Source organism: Ziziphus jujuba, chromosome 9 (genome assembly GCF_031755915.1).
Source record: "Ziziphus jujuba cultivar Dongzao chromosome 9, ASM3175591v1".
Taxonomy (NCBI): Eukaryota; Viridiplantae; Streptophyta; class Magnoliopsida; order Rosales; family Rhamnaceae; genus Ziziphus; species Ziziphus jujuba.
In genome coordinates this window covers 877,531-900,165 of record NC_083387.1, presented here as the reverse complement: position 1 = coordinate 900,165, position 22,635 = coordinate 877,531, and the positions used below count along the sequence as shown (strand labels likewise).

General features: G+C 37.4%; 6 protein-coding genes and 1 non-coding gene across 11 annotated transcripts; 4 read left to right on the top strand and 3 right to left on the bottom strand.

Moving 5' to 3' along the window:
• The first annotated feature begins 91 nt into the window (after positions 1-91).
• Positions 92-3,363, top strand: LOC107426215 (uncharacterized). Of its 3 annotated transcripts, none has more exons than XM_016036336.4 (8): positions 92-939; positions 1,040-1,073; positions 1,261-1,419; positions 1,665-1,754; positions 2,338-2,403; positions 2,563-2,657; positions 2,770-2,817; positions 2,922-3,363. In XM_016036336.4, exons 1-8 carry the CDS (start codon positions 665-667, stop codon positions 3,034-3,036), a joined length of 882 nt encoding a protein of 293 aa, XP_015891822.2. In that variant the 5' UTR covers positions 92-664; the 3' UTR covers positions 3,037-3,363. The 3 variants fall into 3 exon arrangements, with proteins under 3 accessions (XP_015891822.2, XP_015891821.2, XP_060676339.1); XM_016036335.4 differs by having other exon boundaries at positions 2,758-2,817; XM_060820356.1 differs by lacking the exon at positions 1,665-1,754 and having other exon boundaries at positions 2,758-2,817.
• A 293-nt stretch (positions 3,364-3,656) lies between these two features.
• Positions 3,657-4,442, bottom strand: LOC107426216 (ubiquitin-ribosomal protein eS31 fusion protein). Its single transcript, XM_016036337.4, has one exon. The coding sequence runs from the start codon at positions 4,356-4,358 to the stop codon at positions 3,888-3,890; it is 471 nt and encodes a 156-aa protein (XP_015891823.1). The 5' UTR covers positions 4,359-4,442; the 3' UTR covers positions 3,657-3,887.
• Positions 4,443-5,274: 832 nt separating this feature from the next.
• Positions 5,275-6,844, bottom strand: LOC107426188 (peroxidase 5). The gene is made up of 2 exons (XM_016036297.4): positions 6,467-6,844; positions 5,275-6,326 (listed from the first exon to the last, which is right to left on the bottom strand). Exons 1-2 carry the CDS (start codon positions 6,704-6,706, stop codon positions 5,541-5,543), a joined length of 1,026 nt encoding a protein of 341 aa, XP_015891783.3. The 5' UTR covers positions 6,707-6,844; the 3' UTR covers positions 5,275-5,540.
• Positions 6,845-8,230: 1,386 nt separating this feature from the next.
• LOC112492363 (protein ALP1-like) lies at positions 8,231-13,566 on the top strand. Of its 2 annotated transcripts, XM_060820239.1 has the most exons (6): positions 8,231-8,473; positions 8,574-8,645; positions 9,048-9,104; positions 10,858-11,375; positions 11,464-11,689; positions 11,768-12,387. In XM_060820239.1, the coding sequence occupies exons 4-6, from the start codon at positions 10,863-10,865 to the stop codon at positions 12,217-12,219; spliced, it is 1,191 nt and encodes a 396-aa protein (XP_060676222.1). In that variant the 5' UTR covers positions 8,231-8,473; positions 8,574-8,645; positions 9,048-9,104; positions 10,858-10,862; the 3' UTR covers positions 12,220-12,387. The 2 variants fall into 2 exon arrangements, with proteins under 2 accessions (XP_060676222.1, XP_060676223.1); XM_060820240.1 differs by lacking the exons at positions 10,858-11,375; positions 11,464-11,689; positions 11,768-12,387 and adding exons at positions 12,414-12,769; positions 12,873-13,566.
• A 1,245-nt stretch (positions 13,567-14,811) lies between these two features.
• Positions 14,812-14,884, bottom strand: TRNAA-UGC (transfer RNA alanine (anticodon UGC)). Its single transcript has one exon. It is a non-coding gene; the product is annotated as a tRNA-Ala (tRNA).
• A 132-nt stretch (positions 14,885-15,016) lies between these two features.
• On the top strand, positions 15,017-17,471 carry LOC107426219 (uncharacterized). The gene has a single exon (XM_016036340.4). The coding sequence runs from the start codon at positions 15,249-15,251 to the stop codon at positions 17,265-17,267; it is 2,019 nt and encodes a 672-aa protein (XP_015891826.3). The 5' UTR covers positions 15,017-15,248; the 3' UTR covers positions 17,268-17,471.
• Positions 17,472-18,488: 1,017 nt separating this feature from the next.
• On the top strand, positions 18,489-22,601 carry LOC107426212 (uncharacterized). 2 transcript variants are annotated; one of them, XM_048481463.2, is made up of 8 exons: positions 18,489-18,667; positions 18,846-19,022; positions 19,309-19,611; positions 19,739-19,947; positions 20,057-20,105; positions 20,215-20,304; positions 20,399-20,461; positions 20,658-22,601. In XM_048481463.2, the coding sequence occupies exons 2-8, from the start codon at positions 18,855-18,857 to the stop codon at positions 22,281-22,283; spliced, it is 2,508 nt and encodes an 835-aa protein (XP_048337420.2). In that variant the 5' UTR covers positions 18,489-18,667; positions 18,846-18,854; the 3' UTR covers positions 22,284-22,601. The 2 variants fall into 2 exon arrangements, with proteins under 2 accessions (XP_048337420.2, XP_060676304.1); XM_060820321.1 differs by lacking the exon at positions 18,489-18,667 and having other exon boundaries at positions 18,704-19,022.
• Positions 22,602-22,635: the final 34 nt, after the last annotated feature.

Sequence of the window (22,635 nt, the reverse complement as noted above, 5' to 3'; positions counted from 1 at the left end):
ACATATATATATATATATATATAGATGTTTTCCTTTCTTTTGCTATGAGATAAAAGATTTTTGTGAATACCCAAAAGACGTGAATGATAGAAAACAAAGAACGACCAATCGCTTCAAATTTAGAGAAAGCTAGACGAGAAGAAGGGACGGTGGCACTGACCGAGCAGTTAGCAGCTGCTTAGGGACTTCCGAAATGGTTGAAAGCAAAGGAGACACGAGTAACATGACCATACATCTGTCGGTCATATATTAAATGGGCTTAAGGGGGAAAAACGATTTAAACGACCAATGTTTATGGCAAGAAAATTAGGATGGCCCCCACTGATGCTTTCCCACGCGCTTTGTTTCTTGTTTTAGTCACTCACTAAAAGTGCCAGATTTCCTGAGCAAAACAAGACAAACGTGTTATTATTGATTTGGGTGGTAAGGTGTTTGTTGGAATCTAATCTAATCAAAAGATGATCAATTTTCCAATTTTCTTTGGGCATGCGCCGACCGTCCAATGGCACTGTCCAATTCTGAAACCTTCATTAATTAATTAAAACCTTTTTTTTTTTTTTTCTTTTTTTCCTCTTTAACATGTAAGCCTACTAACTTCGAATTAACTTCTTGTATCGTATTTGTACGTCTCTTCCTCGAGAGAGAATCTTCGTGCTCTGAGAAAATGTCTACTAGTCAAGGATTTGGTTACTGGGTTCGATGGCAAGTTCCAGTCTGTGCTCTCATCTTCATCGTCCCGGCCGTCATAGCTCTCAACTTCATCAGGAAAGGGAACGCCGAGCCTCTCAAATCCTGTGTCTTGTGGAAACCATGCTGGAGAAACCTCAATCCTCTTTGGCTTCTGTTTTATAGAGCTTTCGCCTGTCTTTGCTTGGCTTGGACTCTCTATTCCATGGTTTCGTCACATGGAGCATTTGTCTTGTATTATTTCTACACTCAGTAAGTTGAAAAACCCGCTAAATTTTTCCAGGGATTAAATTTAATATGAATTGGGTCGTTTTTCAATTGTAATATTTCTTTGCTGTGAATTGGTGTGCAGGTGGACTTTGGCACTAGTCATGTGCTACTTTGCGGTATGCCAATCTACCCCATATCTTATAATATATATGTGTAAATATTTATATATATATATATATATCACTACCTTTTATGTAATCACTGTGAAGCACATTATACACATTCAATCATCAACCAAATCCATTCTCACTATAATTCCATATTCTAGCTCTTGCTTTACACTAACATTACTTTCTGTAATAGCTAGGGACTGTTATATCCGCCTACGGATGTTGCGGATCCTCAAGCTCAATTACCAACAGGGACAAAGAATTCAAGGGCAAATCCAAGAGACTGGGCCCTCTTGCTCAAAAGGAGATCCTTGCGGGTCCTTGGGGATATCTAATGCACGCTATGTATCAGGTCCGTTCATCAAGATCTCATCTTCATTGGCGTTTTGTTCGATTTCTGTCACATGTTGAATTCTTTAATCTTGACTTGCTTGGCTAAGGAAAAGGTTTTATTATTATTCGTGTTAGGCGTGACATATATTTTAATGGCGAAATGTTAGTTGTTTGTTGGAACTCTTACCGTCTGGTTGAGTTTAAAATGTTTTGATGTGTGAATTCCGAATTGGATGAAAGCTTATATTATTATATTTATGACAGACTTCCGGAGCAGCTTCTATCCTGACAGACATAGTATTTTGGTGTGTTTTAGTCCCATTGCTAGTAAATGTGCAATTTGAACTGACCCTGGTGAGTTCCCCCTCTCAGAGACACCACTTAGTTACTTCCTCTAAAGGAAAGCATTTCAAAGTACTGCTATCTCTTTTCAATACTCATTTTTACTCTTCCTCGTCCATTAACCTCTATGATGAATATGCGAATTGCTTTCGTTTGTTTCCATGTGCTAAGATGGCAAATAGAGTGCCATTTTCCAACTACATGACTGGTACAAATGTTCACTTTGGATGCTGGGGTTCAAACTGAGATCTCGAGAGATGTAATTTAAGTAAAAGAATTGGGCTGCATGTGAAAGGAATCAAGAGTAGCTTGTGGCTTTCAGCCTTTTGCTGTTATGGACATTAAAATGCAGCTAATTGATGTTTATTTGTCATTTTGAAGTACATAATAAGGTTTTGGAACTCGTTTTCTGAGTGGTTAATGGTTTCTTCTTACTGTTCTGGCTTCATTTTTATCTGTGCTCAGTAGCTATAATGCAGACTTTTGATTCATTTGCATCATTAGTATGCTAGTTATGCTTCTTTGATAATGGAGTTAGAGGGACCAAGTTCTGACCATCATCCTTTGTGTCTCGGTATTGAAATGTGCTTTGCAGTTGATAGGTGCCCTGCATAGTTTGAATGCACTTCTGCTTATCGGAGACACTGCTCTCAATGGTCTGGTAAGTATGAAATTTTTCACAAATAAAAAAGCTAGTATTGAAGTTTTTCTAAGCCATCATAAGTACCATCCTTGATAGACAGTCATCAAAAAGATTAGAGTTCCAAATCAAGTCTGTATTAATTTAAGCCGCCATTCCCGTTCCATGTTGTTTTTGCAGACATTCACATGGGTTGGATTTGCCTATTTTGTGCTGTGGAGCTGCCTCTATATCAGCTTCCAATGGATCATTCACGCCTTTGGTTCTTCAACAGGGTATAAATTTATTCTTTTATGCTATCATTAAAATTAATGTTATAGTGCTTCAATGGCATGCATCATAGAGGTAAAGCTGAAAGCTGGTAATGACATATAGAAGCTCTTCCAGGTGGCCCTATCCTTTTCTCGAACTTGATACACCCTGGGCACCCCTATGGTATGTAGCAATATTATTTATATTTGTTGCCCTTCAAATTCCAATCCATTTTTGTATTATTAAGTATGCATACAGATATTGATTTGAATTTGTTCTTTCTACAGTTATTTTGGGTTGGCTCTGTTTCACGTTCCCTGTTATTGGATATATGCATTGATCGTGAAAGGCAAAGATTCTATTCTCTCCAGATTGTTTCCCCATGCATTCGTGAAGGTGTAGAATGAAGACCGAAAGTGGGTTTTGAATTTATCCAGGGACGTAGAATTGCTTTCGTTCAATTCCCACAAGGATTTTGGTTGCATGTGTCCCGGAGACCATTGTAGCACGTGGTAGGAAATATTTGATAAGTTGTAATACAACGACTTTCGAATGGTGGTGCTGGTAAAGGGTTTCAAAATTATGAATCATTTACCAAATCCCATGCCCATAAGTAAACCACTTATAATTATAGCTAAGTATGTAATTTCAATCTTTCTTAATGTCACACTGGTGGAACACAAGGATATCTTGACGAATCTCAAATACAAGCACGAATCTTACTTCAAACACTATCCACTAAGTTAAAATTTTAAACTGATTATACAAGGAAGATGATTCGGATTTCGGCTATTATAATAACATTGTCATTTTGTCAATATCAAGGTTTGACAGATTGGTTATCACCAATATGTTTGATAGAATGGTTTCTTTACAAACTACAAACTGAACCCACAAACACCACCAAGTGAAGTGAAAATCACCGTCACTAACAGGAATTAGAGTTGGGCCATTCGCTATCAGAAAACTTTCATATCTTTGTTTCCAGAAGTAAATGCATTCCCCAAATTTAAAATATCATATACGGAAAACCGAATTCATTTCAGAAGCTCAATATTAAAAACATCATCGATCTTCAAAATAAAATTACTAAATTACATAACTCCTAAATTTCGTTAATTTGAAATTAAGCGATTTCATAAAAAAAGCATAATAATGACAATATAAAGCCGATGGTAAAATTAAAATCTAAAAGAAGGTTCTGGATCGCTCTCTTCCCTCTCCAAGTTGTTGTATGAATCTGACAGAGAGGCTCAATCCCCACCAGACTTCTGGTAAACGTAGGTAAGGCCACACTTACCGCAGTAGTGCCTATCGAAGTGGTTGGCCATGAAAGTGCCGGCACCACACTCGGCATTGGGGCACTCCTTCCTCAGCCTCTGGACCTTCCCAGAATCGTCCACCTTGTAAAACTGGAGGACAGCCAGCTTCACCTTCTTCTTCTTATGCTTGATCTTCTTGGGCTTCGTGTAAGTCTTCTTCTTCCTCTTCTTGGCTCCTCCCCTGAGTCGCAGAACCAGATGGAGGGTCGACTCCTTCTGGATGTTGTAATCGGCTAGGGTTCTGCCATCTTCCAGTTGCTTCCCTGCGAATATCAGCCGCTGCTGGTCCGGCGGTATTCCTTCCTTGTCTTGGATCTTCGCCTTCACATTATCGATGGTGTCCGACGACTCGACCTCTAGCGTTATTGTCTTACCCGTCAGGGTTTTCACGAAGATCTGCATCTTTGCTGCTTTCTGCGCACACAGAAACTTGGCGAGAGGTTAGAGGGGCTTATTTAGGGTTTTGGGGGGGCGCCAATGTTCTTTTGAATTACGGTTATAGCCCTTTCTTCTTCTTCATAAACTACGGAGGGGGCCTAAGAGTGTAAACGTGGCATATTCCTATTCGCTGTAAAAGTATATACCATTCATCCAACATTTCCTCCAATCAAAATGTGTTATTTCACATAAAAATAAAATAAAATGGAATAAAAAGGTGTGCCATTTATTCAGCACGCAAAAATTAGAAAATAGTTTAACTTATAATTTACCTAATTAAATAAATAAATAAATAGTTGTTTTTTTTTTTTTTTCCCTGAAAACATAAATAGTCGGATTTTAGCAGTAAATTTTTAATTTTTTGGGTCAACAGTAAATAAATAGTTGGTTTTTTTTTTTTTTTTTTCCAGATTCAAGACTTTTCCACGTCATTTACCAAAAAAATAGACTTTTCCGCGTGAATTTTTTTTTTAATTTTTTGGCTAGTGTGGCTGGGCCCCCAGGCTCCCCTCCCCCAACCAAAGACTCGATCCCGAGCACGCACAGGCTGGGATGTGGAAACTCTGCCACTGCAGCTCCACGGCGAGTCTACTTTTCCACGTGATTTTGTCAAACAAATTAGTCACCTTTCATTCTATGCGTCGTCATTTGATCAAGTGTAGTCTAGTCTAGCAGCTAATTTGTAGGATGTATATATATATATTATATTATATAATATAAGCTAGCCAACAAAGTATGTGCATGACAATAAGGTCGACGTTTGACCATCTCATTTTCAATAACTATATGTGCAAATCTTGATTAACCAAATCTGCAGCGACCATATAATAATGTCTTATTAATAATTAGACGTACATAAATAAGAAAAAAAAAATTACCTCTATATGTTTATAAACTAAACATATATATATTTTCTTTAAAAAATAAAAATAGAATAATTGCAGATTATGTTATCTCAGAGTTGAGAAAGAATGATTTACATTTGAATGGAGAGAACGATACACAACTTAATCGATGAAAGAAAACAAGACATTAATCAATGTTTGCGCTGGAACCAAATTAAATCAAAGGCGAAAAAGAATTTTAAAAAAAAGAAAAAAAAAAAAGGAGATAAAATGGTAAAGCAAAGTAGTAGTGTTGTTTAAATTAATTAACTCTGCTGCAAAGCTTTCTAATCTCTCCCTGAGAACCGGTGAGGACTTCGATGGAACCCATGCGGACCATTGCCTTTGCAAACTTGTCAGCCCAAGCAGAACCCTGTTTGGCATTGTCCAACACCATCGCGGAGGTCAAGTGGCTATTGGTCAATGCCTGATCCGAAGTCAACAGTCCACGGTGATTCCTCAACTCCACGAAGTATTTCTTGTCCAGACGATAAGGCGTTACAGAATCAAGCACCACCGTTGGATCTGCTGCAATATTTGTCCGCTGAGGCGGGGACGGAGGAGGACACTTGGTTCTCAAGAAAGCAGCGTAGTTAGGATCCATAGAAGGGTCTTGGGGATGAGTTGCATTGAAGGAGTAGAGTCGGTTTGAGAAGGAAGAGCAGTGGGAAACGCCGATGGAGTGTGCTCCAGAGAGGGTCACCATCTCGTCCGCTGATAAACCTTTTCGGGCAAAAGCGTCTACTAGCTGCTGAGCATTGAAAATTGGAGGTGGTAGATTTCCTCGAATTTCTTTTTCACTGGAAAATCGGCCATCACGGCGACCCGCTGGGACTTCATACTGTATCTTTCCGAGTTTATAAGCAACGTCTCGAGCGGCAAAAGCAACGATATCTGCGCATGAAACAGTGCTTGGGCATACGGCTTCTATTTCAGCCTTGGCCTCCTCTATCACCTCAAAACCTCGTAAGCTTGGGTTGTTGGCAGGGTGTTCCAATTCGGAGGGGTTTCCTGGTGTGGATTTTAACAGCACCGAAGCATCGCAACCCTGAAATCATAATTAATTAATTAACCACAAAATATTCAACATATGATTAATTGTTAATAATTTATAATATTAAAAACTATATATCTTGTAAGTTTGTTGCAAGTTTTATAAAGTATACGTAAGTACATAAGCACACGTACCCTGACAAAGCAGTCATGGAAATGCATTCTAATTATGCCTGCAGCTAGTCCTGGATTATATGACACAGCCTTGTTTACCGCTTTTCTTACAATTTCCTCAGCGGACGGACAAGTTGATTGGTAGAAGCCTACTTGGAGGGAGGGTGAAGCCAAGGTAGAAGCTGACAGTGATAGGTAGAGATACATGCATGAAAGAATTGAAACACTACTGTGAAGCCCAAAACCACGAGTAGAACCCATTTTTAATTAATTAGTAGCCAGACACAGGATGATGAGGAGTACCTATATATATATATATATATATATATGTACTCAGCTTAATTTGTACTGAGAAAGTTGACGTCCCAAAAAAGGGTGATATAGGAGAAAGGGAATGAAAAAAAGGGGTCGATGGAAAGAAGAGGTGATCATGCGTGAGAATTTATAGGGGTGGGGGAAGACAGGGGAGAGAAGAATTGGTTTTCTTAACGTGTTTAGGTGTTGGTGTATAAACTCCAGGGTAAAGATATGCGTTTAACTAGTTGAACTTTTCTAGCCTTTGAACGCTTCTGTCCTGCTATTGTTATTGATCGTAGATTCATCTTCGTCGCGCTCTCCTCAGTACTCCATATTTTATTTTATGTTTTGTTTTATTTATAATCTAAATTTTAATTCCTGACTGACTTCTTCATTCTTCTTTGAACCTGTACAAATATAGTCGCTTTCAGCCGTGAGAAACTGATTTGTATTCTTGAATGTTTCCTATTTCATACTCTACAGCACAGAGAATAATTCCTACTATTAAATTAAGAAGGACGGCCAACAACTCTCGTTTTCCTCCAATTATTTATATATATATACATATATAAATTTATTTATTTTTATGCTGAAAACTGTCACAGGCAAATGGGGTCATATGTATTCAACTCTGATCAAGTCGTGGAAATTAATAGAGTTTCTTTTGCCTAAATTGCAATATTTATAGGATATATGAATGGTTCAATTTTTTATGTATAAACGGTTTGATGAATAATGATATATTCTGAGGTGGTTGACAATATGTATATTAACATCTAGATAAATCTCTGCCGTCCGAAAATTTAATTAATAAAATGATATATATATATATATATATATATATAGAGAGAGAGAGAGAGAGAGAGAGAAAAGAGAGAGAGGGAGATTTACTCTAGTGTGAAAAAGTCCGCACGTTATGAAGTGAAAATCCTAAAAAAAAACGTTGCAGTTAACTTTACCTGAAATACTTGTAGAGACTTTTTTTTATAAGATTAATAAATTGGTAGGCACCCATTTATTAAAAAAAAAAAATCTAGAGATTTTTTTTTTTTGGTTTAATGAAATGGTACGTGATATCCATTTTTAATCCCAAAAAAAAAAAAAAAACACAAAACTGTATAGATTTTTTTTCTTGGTTTAATGAAACCATTTTTAATCCAAAAAAAAAAAAACACAAAACTATATAGATTTTTTTTCTTGGTTTAATGAAACGGTGCGTGGCACCCATTTTCAAACAAAAAAAAACACCAAACTAAAGAGACTTCTTTGCATTCAAAAGTTTTATATTTGGATGACCAAAAGCCACTATTAATGGTATCTTATAACATCTCTTAATTAACTGGTTGTACCATGATTTCTTCTTCTTCTTTGCAGAGTAAGCATAGATAGACCAATTCAGAGAAGAGCTTGCAGACAAATAACGACATTAATAAAGTGTTCTTCATCTCCTTCTTCTTCTTTGCAGAGTAAGCATAAATAGACCAATAAGGGTGTGTTTGGTTTGTTGGATTGGCCAGGATTGGATGGGACACAGTCCCAGTCTGCTGTTTGGTTGATCATTTTGAGTTCGGGACAGATGTAACCGAAACAGTAAATTAATCCCAAATGATCAGGACACAGCTGACCCGTCTCTCCCCCTAGGTCATTTTTGTCCCAAACTCAAAAAGCCCTTGTTCTCTCGCTTATCGTTGCCTCGCGTGGAAGATCAAAGGAAAAATCACAGCTCGGTTGGTGAGTATCTCTATCTACATCTCTATATCTGTTTTCTTCTCTGCATCTCTATCTGTTTTCTTCTCTATTTCTTCCTGTATTGTGACATTTCTTCGTATAGGCCATCTACTATAGTCGATCTGGAGAAAGGGCTTCCATTTGCAAGCAAAACCCCAAACTGCAAAGAACCCAGGTAAGTGTCATCTGTCTCTCCTCTCTGTGTTGTTGTCGTGGGATCTCGCCGATATATCTTTAAAAAAAAAAAATTTGCTTAAAAATGTTACCCAAAAAATCGTTAGTTTTTTCTCTGCCTGTGGGAAATTTTTTTCCCTCAATTTGTGTTTTCTTTCAGGTTGGGAAAGGGCTTCCATCTCCTCTCTGTTTTATGTTGTCATGGGTGTGGATTTGAAACCCACTTTTGATCTCTCACCGAGATATCTGCATATACAGATGTTTTCTAACCATTTCCATTTTTGTTCTCAAAAAAACTTGCATTTTTTGGTTCATGTTTTAAAACCCAAAAATCTAGTTTTTCCTTTCTTCTTTCTGGTGATGCGATAGACTAATTGCCTCTTGTTCCCAAACTCGTGTATAGGCCATCTTATAGGCGGATTCCATTTGCAAGCAAAGCCCCAAACTGCAAAGAACCCAGGTAAGTTTCATCTGTCTCTCCTCTCTGTTTTGTTGTCGTGGGATCTGTCTCTCCTCTCCTCTCTGTTTTGTTGTCGTGCAAAGAACCCCAAATTGTTAGTTTTTTCTCTGCATTTGTGAAATTTTATTTCCCCCAATACAAATTATTGCACCCAAGATAATCTGCAAATTTTACACACTGCCTGATGGGTTCCAAAACAAAAACCTTCACCTAAACACTTTCACTCTATATTTTCACAAAAAAAAATATACTGAATTTTTATGATAGGACTGTGTTAAGCATTATTACTGATAGGACTTGAAAATGGTAAGGCTACACAGATCAGGATGAACAGCAAAATAGTTTTCTTCTGCTCTGTGTTTCGTTGTTTAGATTTATTCCTGTACGCTTTAGTGGAGAAGCTCTTGCGAGTCTCTTTGCTGCACGGGGCAGTAACAACAAACCACACATTGCAGATATTAGTTTCCAAATCACAGCAGAATTTGCCAAAATGCTTGCAACTATTTCTAAATGTATGATGTATATTTATCTCTATGGCACTTGTGTTGTGCATTTTTATGAACAAAATATCCTATTTTTGAAATTCAAATGGTCATGGTGTATCTCTCATCTGTCTTGCTGCACAGTGGAACAATATGTTTCTTTATGATGAAGTATTAAAAATTCACCTATTTCGTAGAAGAGCTCGTTAATATTTTCTGCAGTCTTTGCTGATGTTTCAATGAAGAACATTCCATTCTCTTGAGCATATTGCTCCCCCTCCTGCAATCATTTACAATAAGTTAAAAAAATATTGAAAGTTTTTACAATGAAAGTTTTGGACTGATATAGCTGTGCTTCAAACTACGTTAAAGATGTTATGCTACTTTCATGCACACCGTGTAAAAATATTGAAATAATACGAGGCGTTATGCTAAAATTAATTCCTTAAAATAATACAATTTTAAAAGTAAAAGAAAACGAGCTATAAAGGTGTGTTTCATCGTTGACCACTGCAAATTACAGAAAAAAATCTATTGACCATGATCATTAAATAAACTATAATATATATATATATATATTGATCATTACAGTCATGTATGCTTATAATTAAAAAATTCATCCTTGGAAAAAACATTTCTACTATCGTTGACCACTGCAAATTATATTGACCATGATCATTAAATAAACTATAATATATATATATATATATTGATCATTACAGTCATGTATTCTTATAATTAAAAAATTCATCCTTGGAAAAAACATTTCTACTATCGTTGACCACTGCAAATTACAGAAAAAAATATATTGACCATGATCATTAAATAAACTATAATATATATATATATATATATATATTGATCATTACAGTCATGTATTCTTATAATTAAAAAATTCATCCTTGGAAAAAACATTTCTGCTATCGTTTAATCTATTTCTATATATGAAAATCAAAGTTTGGATGCTTTTTTTGTTTTTTTTCCTTTCTTTTTTGGTAACAAGTTGGATCCTTTTATTATTCACCAAAAAAAAAAAAAAAGGTTGGATCCTTTTATGTGTTGGAAAAGTGACATGACATTATTGCCGATATTTACCAATTCTCAAATTGAGTTATTTATTTAGCATGCTGATAAATAGATGTATATTGGAATTGATTTGCGTTGTTTAGTCCAAAGTAGTTTATGTTTATCAAATTTAATATGCTATTTATTTATTTATTTTTCTTGAAGCATTTTTTTGTTTTTTATTTTATTATTTTATTTTTTTGTAGTACATATGGATCGAAGAAAAGTCGCTGCATTCCTTTTACTTCCAAATGATTCACAATTAGAGTCTTTTTGTACGGCTTTTATGTTACTTTTGCTTATGTATATGTACTGGGCATATATAAGGCGAAATGTTAGAGGTTATAGAAATCAATTACCTAGGAATGCAGAATTGCGTATGTCTTTTCTAAATAGTCTGCTAGATAATGATGTTAATTGTATTAGTCAGCTTAGGATGGATAGGAGAACATTTGATACTTTATGTCAGTTATTAGACGATGATGGATATGTTAAAAGTGATGGCATTGTTACATTGCAAGAGCAAGTGTGTATATTTCTGCACATAATTGCTCACCATACCAAGAACCGTACAATTATCACTAGATTTTTTAGATCGGGAGAGACAATAAGTCGATATTTCAATTCTGTGTTGCATGGAGTACTGCGCTTACATAAGATTCTGTTGAGCCCTCCAAAACCAATATCAGATAATTGTTTGGATGATAGATGGAAAGTATTTAAGGTACGTTTGTGGAATAGCTTCGTTATTAATATTATAGTTCAATTAGTTGGAACATTATCTGATGTTAGTAACTTTGTTAATGGCGTAGAATTGTTTGGGAGCTTTAGATGGAACTTACATTAAGGTGAATGTACCAGAAATCGATAAGCCAAGATATCGTACAAGAAAGGGTGAGATAGCCACAAATGTTTTAGGTGTATGTAATCCAAATATGGAATTTATATTTGTATTACCTGGTTGGGAAGGTTCCGCTTCAGATTCAAGAGTACTCCGTGATGCATTAAGTAGGCCAAATGGGTTAAGAGTACCAACTGGTAAGGCTAATTTTTTAAATTTAAATTGTAGTAACCAACATTGCATACACTAATAGGAGATATGTTTTTGTTTTTTAGGTTGTTATTACTTAGTGGATGCTGGTTATACTAATGGTGAAGGATTTCTTGCACCATATAGAGGAACAAGATATCATCTTTCTGAGTGGAGAGAGGGCTGTGCACCCATAAATCATGAAGAGTATTTCAACATGAAGCATGCATCTGCTAGGAATGTCATAGAAAGATGCTTTGGGGTTCTTAAAAAGCGGTGGGCAATTTTAAGAAGTCCATCTTTCTATCCTATTGCAACACAAATCAAGATCATTACCGCATGTTGCCTTATACATAATCTTATTAGAAGAGAAATGATAATTGATCCTGGGGAAGTTGAGTTTGATAGGAGTGAAGATGTTGCCGTTAGTACTGACGATGACATTATAGGATCGATTTCTTCCTCGGACCAATGGACTAACTGGAGAAATGATTTAACTAAGCAAATGTTTGCTGAGAGGAGATGTCATGGACATTAGTGGTCGCATGTTTTAATGCTCTTGTAGATGTTTTATTTTATACTGTTTGTTAAACATCTTGGATCATTTGTATGAAAACCAATTTATATTATATGCCATTGTTGTCATATGTGAATGATTTTTCCTTATTTTCTTGCTGTTATTTGCTTGCTGTTATTGTATTGTTGAAATCATAAAAATTTGTATTTTAATAGAAATGGAAGTTGGAGGTAGCAGTCACGATATCCGAGGGATTGAATCTAGACGTACATGGAGCAAAGGGGAGGAAGATGCTTTGCTGCTTATTTTAGATGAGGTTGTAGCTAGTGGGCAGCGGTGTGACACCGGATCATTCAAGCCTGGCACAATTACTATGATTGAGAGGCGATTGGCTGAGATATGTCCTAATTCGGGCTTGCGAGCAAATCCACACATTGAGTCAAAGCTGAAAAAGTGGAAGAAACAATACGGTATAATATATGATATGCTAAACAAAAGTGGCTTCGGATGGAATGACTCTCTTAAATGTGTGGACGTTGATAGTGACGAAGTTTGGAAAGCATATGTGCAGGTTTTGAAAATTTGGACATCAGTTTTCATTGAATTTTTTCACTTGATATATGAAGTTATGTTTTTCTATTGTTTACAATTAAAAGTTTGCTTTTTTATTTTAGAGTAACCCAAGTGCAAAGGCATGGAGAAGTAAACCGTTTCCGCTATATGAGAGGCTTGCTAGTATTTTTGGAAAGGATCGGGCAACAGGACATGGAGCACAAACTCCAATTGATATGGTCAATGATTTGAATTTGGAGAGTGGAAATGAACAATTTAATGATGTATGTTCTCCAATGTCTGTGAATGAAATCCATAGTGAACCGTCTACCCGACCCAAATCAAAAGGTAAGAGAAAATCTGGAATGAAGGATGATGACATTGTGAGCGGGTTTGGCAATGTAGCAGAGAAATTGTTTGATAAATTGGCTGCAAAGTTAGATAAATCGGAAGCCAATTATCCACAATACTTAGCTATGGAGCTAGACAGGTTAGGCTTCTCTGTTGATGACAATCTCGAAATCTCTAAGGCAATGAGATTGGATCCATCGAACGTTGAGGTTTTTAAGATTATTAGAACGGATACGGGCAAGATTGAATTTGCTAGAAAATTTTTAAATTACTAGGTGTTGCTGTGTATCATATATTTAAGACTATGTATGAGGGGATAATAACTATGAACACTTGGATGTGAACTTTATGGACATATGTTGTATGGTCGTTTATGGACATGTGGTATGGTAATGGATGTTAGTATTTAATTATGTATGTAAAGACACTTATATGAAGCATGTGTTATGTTTTAGTGTATTAATATGCACCTGATTGATTTATTTAATTGTTATTTTGTCTAATTTTATTATTATCTTATCATATTATGTTATAATTTATTATAATATGCAGGAACATTAAATGGCAAGGAGAAGAGTTTATGTTGTGTTTGAAGGTAGACAACCAGGAATATATAATTCTTGGCCTGAATGTCATCAACAAGTGCAAGGATTTAAGGATAATTTATATCAAGCATATAATACAACTGAAGAAGCTGAAATAGCATATGCTGAGTATGTAGAACGAATGATGAGGAATCTAAATGAGGCAAATCCAATACAACATATCACCGCACATACACGTGCCAACTTGAATAATGAGTGGCGTAATGGTTTTATAATCGGATGTTTGTTTGGATTACTATCAATGGGTGTATTTACTTATTTGGCATATAAGTAGATTATTGGTGTAAAATCAAATATATACATTTGTATGGAGACAAGTATGTGAAATCGTACTTATCAACAAGTTTTTAATTAAATATGATGTTAACTTTATTTATTTGTACATATGATTTAACATATTATAATATCATTTTAATTTGTTTTGAAAACCATATATTAACATAATTTGTGGGTGTAAAAAAAATTACAATTTAATTACAATGTAAAAACAAAATTACAATTACAAAATTTCATTACTTAACTTTATTTCTCATTAATTTTTATTTATAAAATATTATGTTATAATTTAATTTTCATTTAATTTTAAAATTACAAATTAATATAGTTTGTGGATGTAATAAAAATGGTAAATGAAATATGTAAATAAACTTTATATCAATTTCCAATATTAATTAGGTACATTATTTTTTATTGTAATTATAAATAGAATTTTATAATTTTTCTTTTAAAAAAAATTAAAAAATTTTAAAATAGTCCAATCCAGTCTAATCCTGCACCAAACATGGAACAGCTAGTCCATCGTTCAGTCCGGATCTATACCAAACATAGGATTGCACTACTATATCCTGTCCGATCCGATCCGATCCGAACCTATCCTGTCCGATCCGAATCTGTCCTGCGTACCAAACGCACCCTAAAGAGAATAGCTTGCAGATAATTAAAGACATTAACAAAGCATAAGCACAGCATTCATGAAGCCAATTTATAAATGCAGTTCTTAATGATTTAGCTAATTGGTCTCTGGATTATACATGGAGCTCTCCCAACAATACTTGATATATATTTTAAAACAAAAAAAATAAAAATTCAATTTATCCAATCCAAATGGAGATGCGGGGTATCGAACCCCGTACCTCTCGCATGCAAAGCGAGCGCTCTACCGTTTGAGCTACATCCCCTGTTGTCTAATTTTCAACTTATAATATTATTATTATTTAAAAACTAAACAAGTGTAACATTTATTCATAAAATAAATTCGGATAATATCTAAACGAATCCTTTGTCGTGTACGGCAACAAACCTGATCTGCAGTAGACTCTGACTCTCCATGCCCGGGAGACCAAAACGTGGAGACCAAGCTCCGAAATGCTACGTCACCTCATACGTAGTCATCATCCAAATCACTAGCTCGAGCTACACCTCCACCTCTTTAACACCCAGCCACCCGCCCTCTCTCACTCTCATCCCCACTCCCACAGCCACTGCCATAGACTCTTGTATTGCTCCTGCCCTCATATTCATATCCCATCCCCACTCATCGTAATGGATCATCCAAAAGGGACCGTCATCTTCAGCACCGTTGGCAGGCCCTACTACGGCTTCGATTTATTCGCCCTCCAACTCCAACCCAAACCCACCCTCACCCTTGGCTCTTCCTCCGAGATCTGCCTCAGCGATGGCCTTTCCATCAATTTCAATGGCCAGTTCGTTGACAACAATCACACCTTCGTCTTCATCTCTGAGAGAACCGGCTCTCCCAGGATTTACCAGACTCGACCAGGACTTTCCAATCCCCAATTGTTGCCTTCCGTCCCCGAAAGCCTCTTCCACGACCGTCCCATCGTCAAGAATGGCACCCTCTATTTCACCTCCGCTCACGAACCCCCCCATCGTCCTTTCGACAGCTGGTCCGCTCTATACGCCGCCGCGCTCGATGGCAATAAAATCACCAGATTAACTCCCTATGGTTCTGTCGATTACAGTCCTGCTGTTTCTCGCTCCGGAAAATTCGTAGCCGTGGCGTCCTATGGCTCACGCCCTTGGGGTGGTGAATTTCACGAGCTCTGCACTGATATTGTTGTTTTCCAAGAATCCGAGCCTACCAAACGTGTTCTGCTGTCCCTAAGAGGCGGATGGCCCACCTGGTCCGGTGATGATGTAATTTACTTTCATCGCCAAGCCGATGATGGCTGGTGGAGCATTTACCAAGTTGATTTTCCAGGAAACCTCGAATTTTCTGGGCTTCCAATCCTTCCGGTCCGAGTCACGCCACCTGGGGTCCATTGCTTCACTCCAGCGGCTATGCACGACGGCCAACGGATTGCCGTTGCAACACGGCGGCGTGGCAATAACTTTCGGCACATTGAGGTTTTCGACGTTGAATCGAAGAAATTCCACCCGATTACAGGGTCAATAAACCCCAATTTCCACCATTACAGCCCCTTTGTCTCTCCGGATTCCAAATTTATCGGGTACCACCGTTTCCGGGGCGAGTCAGTCCCTGGTGGTGAGTCAGTAATTCCGCGTCTGGATCCAGTAAGGTCTCCGATTAAGGAACTGCGGATGCTGAGACTCAACGGTTCTTTCCCGTCTTTCTCGCCGAAGGGTGATCTCGTTGCATTCAACCCCGACTTCGATGTGAACCCCGGCGTAAAGATAGTCAAATCGGACGGCTCCGAGTGCTGGACGTTAAAGATAGTCAAATCGGACGGCTCCAAGTGCTGGACCTTACTCACTGGCCGCACAGCATTCTGCAACTCCTGGAGTCCGTCAGATTCTGGGAAACACGTGATATATACATCTGTGGGCCCCATCTTTGAATCCGTAAAAGCAGCTGTCCAGATTGCGCGAATCACATTTGACCCATCGGATCTCGTTGACGATCGCAGTGACATCCCATGCGATGTAAAGATCCTCACAGGGGAAGACACGGGGAATAACGCCTTCCCTTCGTGCTCGCCGGATGGCAAGTCGCTGGTGTTCCGATCGGGAAGGTCCGGGCACAAAAACCTCTACATTCTCGATGCTCTTAATGGCGAGTTGGAGGACCGTGCCGGTGTCCGCAAATTAACGGAGGGTCCATGGATTGATACGATGCCAAGCTGGTCGCCCAAAGGCGATCTCATAGCATTTTCTTCTAATAGACATAATCCGGATAACGCGGAGGCTTTCAGCGTCTATGTTATCAAGCCCGACGGCTCTTGTTTGAGGAGGATCTACGTGGCAGGGCCAGAGGGATCGGATGACGCGGATAGGGAGAGGATAAACCACGTGTGCTTTAGCAAGGATGGAAACTGGCTGTTGTTTACGGCTAACTTAGGCGGCGTAACCGCTGAGCCTGTGTCGTGGCCCAACCAGTTTCAGCCTTACGGGGATTTGTACATGGTGAGATTGGATGGCAGTGGCTTGAGGAGGCTGACGTGGAATGGATACGAAAATGGGACACCAGCGTGGAACTCCGAAGATGAGTTGGACGTGGACCGCTTGTGTTTGGAGGGTGGTGTTGGAGACGTTCTCAAGGGTCAGTTTGACGAGCCTCTATGGATTTCCTGTGACTTCTAATTTTTTTTTTTTTTTTTCCTTTCTTCTGTAACTTGATGGAGCTTGTTGTATTGTTTGTAATATTGCATCCAATTTTTCTTTTTTTCTCATCGTTTTGGAAAAATATATATATATATATATATATATGTGTGTGTTTCTGAATAAGACAATATGTAATTGGCGAATAAATGCATTATAAAGAAAATTACAATATATTAGTTAAAATTTTTCTTTTTTTGGGGTAAATATATTGGTCAGATTTATATTTATCAAGGTTGATATGTACATTATCTGCTTGTGTTTACTGATATATTCTAAAACAGCATAAGTACATCACCGAATGTATATGAATAACACGTAACAAATAACAATATAATAAGTTGCTTGTATTAAACCTTCTTTTTTTCTTTTTTTTTTTTGAAAAATGTGTTTGTATTGAACTTCAGTTAATAAAAGAGTTAACAAAATAATGGTTTGTAAAGATAGAGTAATCTGCACTTTAGAGCATATTTTCATACTTTTACGATGTCTTAAATTCGACATTTTAATAGTCGATTGTTACAAACACAATTCAAAATACCATTTTATGTACAACTTATAAAATAGAAAGAAATAGTAGAGATGTTGTATTTACGATACTAGAAAATAACCATCTTTCAATGGCGGTGTGCTGGTTTTTTACCTTTTTTTTTGGCGTGTTGGAGATGGTTTGGACTTTGGACATGTGTATATAAAAATAAGTAATTTTGCCCCAATACTATGAAGACAGTATTGAGAAATATAATAAATATATATATCTATACTGTTGTGTAAGAATAGTACAAAAAATATATATATATATATTTTTTTTTTCTTCAAAAAGCTCTGCTTCAAAAGTTATATTCGAAACGGACGGACGCCAATTTTTTAGACCAAATTACATCCTCTGTACATATTATTAATATATATTTTTGGGATAGTCAATAGTCATCTTGATATATTTAAAAACATACATATTTTTATGTTAGTTTATTATTGAAAGCAAACAATTAGAGACTGTATGATTACTTTCCTTTATTATGTGATTTTTCTGACATGTTTAAACTCAAGAAGCGATTAGGTAATTCACAAATGATAAAACAGATCATAAGAAATACTGTGATAGATGCCAAATGTTGTGTGAAAGATGTGGCACGAATACATTTCACCCTCGCAGAGTTTTTATTTAGTTATTATATGCATTTATTTAAAAAAACAAAACAAAAAAACAAAAAAAAAGGGAAAGAAAGAAAAACCGTTCGGAATAGCATTCCCAACGGACCAAAAAAAAAAAAAAAGAATTTCGAATAGTCTTTGAGGATTCGCATAATACACAAATCCGACTTTCCCTTGGTTTCGTCTCCACCAAGTTCCCTGCCCTGCAGCCCCTACTCACTATTTTTGTGTGCCTTCAACTCAATATTTATGCAATTTATTTGACTGTTATATACATACATATATATATGTATATATATATATATAAATTTTATTTCTTTTTTCTGTCTGGAACCTTTTAGATCTTCCTTCCTATCCGTCTTCAACCTCTAAATAAATTAGGTTTTTTCTTTTTTTATTGGAAAGGGAGAAGCCATGGACGATAGCTGTGCGGTGTGCGCCGACGCCCTTGAATGGGTTGCCTATGGGCCGTGTGGTCACCGGGAGGTGTGCTCCACTTGCGTGGCGCGCCTCCGCTTTATCTGCGAGGATCGCCGTTGTTGCATCTGCAAGACCGAATCCGACGTCGTCTTCGTCACGAAGGTTAGGGTTCCTGCTCTCTATGTTTTCTTATCAGAATGATTTCTTCAATTTTTAGAAAATTCGTTTTCGATGATTTGTTTTCTTGTAAATTTCGTAACTTGTTTTGTATTTACTCGTTTGACGAAGTACCTGCTTAATATGAACCTTAGATGCAATATTGAGGTTAAATGCATTGCTGAATTATCCTAATTTTTTTAATTTTGTGGTAATAATTTGTTGCATCTTACGTTGCTGCTGTTTTTATACTCATTATTATACATTCTGTGTGCTTTGGGTATGGGTGCAGGCTTTAGGCGACTATACAAGGATGATTAATGACTTTTCAGTCTTGCCATCTGAAGTAAAGGAGGGACGTGTTGGAGCATACTGGTATCATGAGGACACACAAGCCTTCTTTGATGATGTGGATCACTATAAGATGATCAAGGCAATGTGCAAGCTTTCTTGCAGTATATGTGACAAGATGGAGGAGCAATTCAATGATGGTTCAAAACGACGTGGAAAATTTCGGAACATTGAACAGCTTAAGGGGCATATATTCCATCGGCACAAGTCATTTATGTGCAGCCTATGTTTGGAGGGAAGGAAGGTGATTTTCATATGCGATAGTATTAAGCGTATGGAATTAGAAAAGTATTTATATGCACTTGACAAAGCTTTCCGTCTGCTGCATATCTGGTTTGCATGTTGATTTCTGGTTTCATTGTACAATACAGGTATTTATTTGTGAACAAAGGCTATATACGAGAGCACAATTGAATCAGCACATAAGTACAGGTGACTCTGAAGTGGATGGAAGTGAGAGTGAAAGAGGAGGTTTCATGGGGCACCCTATGTGTGAGTTCTGCCGAACCCCATTCTATGGGGATAATGAACTGTACTCTCATATGTCTACTGAACACTACACTTGCCATATTTGCCAAAGGTAAACTATATCTCCCTTTTTTATTGATTTGGTGTGCTCAACTGAAGATCCCTTGTAAATGCAAAACAAGGCAATGTAGCTGAGTTACAATTTATGCTGTATAATGCAGGCAGCATCCTGGACAATATGAATATTATAAGGATTATGATGACCTGGAGGCAAGTTATTATTGATATTACTTTTCTGTATCATGACATAGTTTTTAACCTTTTTTTAATTGTTCAGTTGTGATTGTCTTTGAACGTAATTGGTTATTTTGTGTGACAGATGCACTTCCGTCAAGCGCATTTCCTATGCGAAGATGAGGCTTGCCTTGCCAAAAAGTTTGTTGTCTTTCAATCTGAAAGTGAAATTAAGGTGGCTCTTTAGAGCATGATTATTTTACCTGTTTCTGTTTCTGCATGGTCTTGTAGTCTTCAGATTTTTACTGTTTGTCTTCACTGTTTCTCAGAGACATAATACTATTGAGCATGGAGGGCGTATGTCTCGTTCCAAGCGTAATGCTGCTCTTCAGGCATGTATTTTGCTTTGTAATCTCTCACTCCAAAGAAGGAAGGAAAAAAAAAAAAAAAAAATCCACAGTTTACTTAGACCACTTGTAGTTGCTTTTGGTGTTTCATATTTTTGGCCATTTCTTATTTTGACTTATTTGATTTAGTCTTTTCTATTTCTTCATATTTTACTTATCCTGTGAATCAAATCCATAACAGATACCAACGAGCTTCCGATATCGACGAAGTAATGAACAAGGTCATCGCCGAGGAAGGGGACAGACATTTCTTCGGGATTCTTCTGAAAATGAACTTTCTATGGCTATTCAAGCAAGTTTGGAGACAGCTAATGCCAATAATGCAGTTCATGATTCATCATTGCCATCTGGTGGGCAAGTAGCTCCTGATCTCAGGCAAGAAAGTGATATAGATCCAATCATTCAGCCATTTGAGACATTAGCTGCAACTGATTCTGAAGCATCTGCTAGATACCTTCAAGCTTTGGGGCACTCAAGGAATAAGCGTTTGGAAGAATCTGCCTTCCCTCCCCTTTCCAATGCACCTGGCAGCAGCAGTCAGTTGAAACCCAAACATGACTCAGATGGTTTGCCTAATAACAGTATGGCAGCACATCTTCGCCGCAAAGGCCACCATAATGTGACTGTTGTTAATACAGGTCAGGCTTGGGCAGCAGCTAGCCGTGGACCTGTGATACCTTCAAGCAATTCATCTCAGGCTTGGCCTGCTATTAATGCTGCACCTGGAATTTCTCGTGGTTCTAGCCAGAATAAGACTTCCATTGGCAATGCACCTGATTCATCTAGTTACGCTAGTTCTGCTCAAGTTCGGCCCACAACATTTCACGGACTAACATCTAGTTCTTCGAAGAACTCAAGTAACCCTGGTAGGATCAGTCACTCTACATCTGCACCAAATCTGGTTGAGAATGGATCTGTTGAACCTTCAATTTCAGATTTTCCCCCAGTTTCTGCAGTGCAAGTGAGAAAGTTACCCTCAAGTAGCCAGGCTTTGCTGAATTTGGAGGATGTTCACACTGCAAACAAGTCTCTGGTGGAAAAGATTCGAGCAGCTCTTGAATTTGATGAAGACAGATATACCATATTCAAAGACATATCTGGACAGTACCGTCAGGGTTTACTTGATACAGAAATTTATCTGGATTATGTATGGGGATTTGGCTTGTCGCATCTTGTCCTTGATTTAGCTAGACTCTGTCCTGATGCACGGAAACAGAAAGAGCTTCTCGATACCTATAATACCAGTCTTCGAACCAATATTGAAGAGGGTAATGACCTGGCCGATGGCAATCTTCGCTTGAAAGATGGTAATCGTTCCAAGAAAGGTAAGGGGAAGTGTTTAGACAGAGAAGGCAGTAATTCAAAGAATACACGGCCAGACTCTGTACGAAAGCTTCAGTTGAGCTACAAACCTTCAGAAGAAGAGGTGGAGGTTTTGTCAAAAGAAGGGTATCGTGGCTCCAAAGGCAAAACAAATTTGGTAATTGATGAGCCGCAGGTGGAATTGAATTCTCATAGTCAACCGTCAATAAAGCTGGGGAGCCAGAAGAACTCCTCAGCAGCAGGTGGTGAATCTGATAAAAAAGTAGGAGATGGGGGAGGTGGGAGCAAGCAACGGAAGAAAACTTCAAAATTTCACCGGCTTCGCCTTGGTGATGGCTCTGCACTTTTGGATCTCAACAGTTCCAATTCTCATCCAGATCCAGATCTAGATAATGATAAGTTAGATGGGAGCAGTAACAATGCAGGAGGGTTGCCTGCCCGTGGTGTTTGGAAAAATGGAGCTCATAGACTGTTCAATTCTTAGCAGCATATTATGATGGAAAAGCAAACCCTTTAAACACTGTGCGAAGGGTTGTGTAGCATGATAATTTTGACGGGGAAAGGTCGATGCCTGTTCATATATACCATAATGAGAATATAGTCAAACGGTTTGATTTTTCTGCATCATTTTTTTTTTTTTTTTTCACTTGTTGCATTTCAAATTAAAATTTGCTTCAGAAGTTGGGATTCCGCAGATGGTGAACGCTTTGTTAAAATTTGCCTACTGCAAGAGTTCCTTGTTGTCTTGTGATTTTAGACTGTTGAATTTCAGAGGACTAAAGAAAGATGGGATGTTGCTGAATCTACTTTATTAAATCTTAGTCATACTTTCGAAT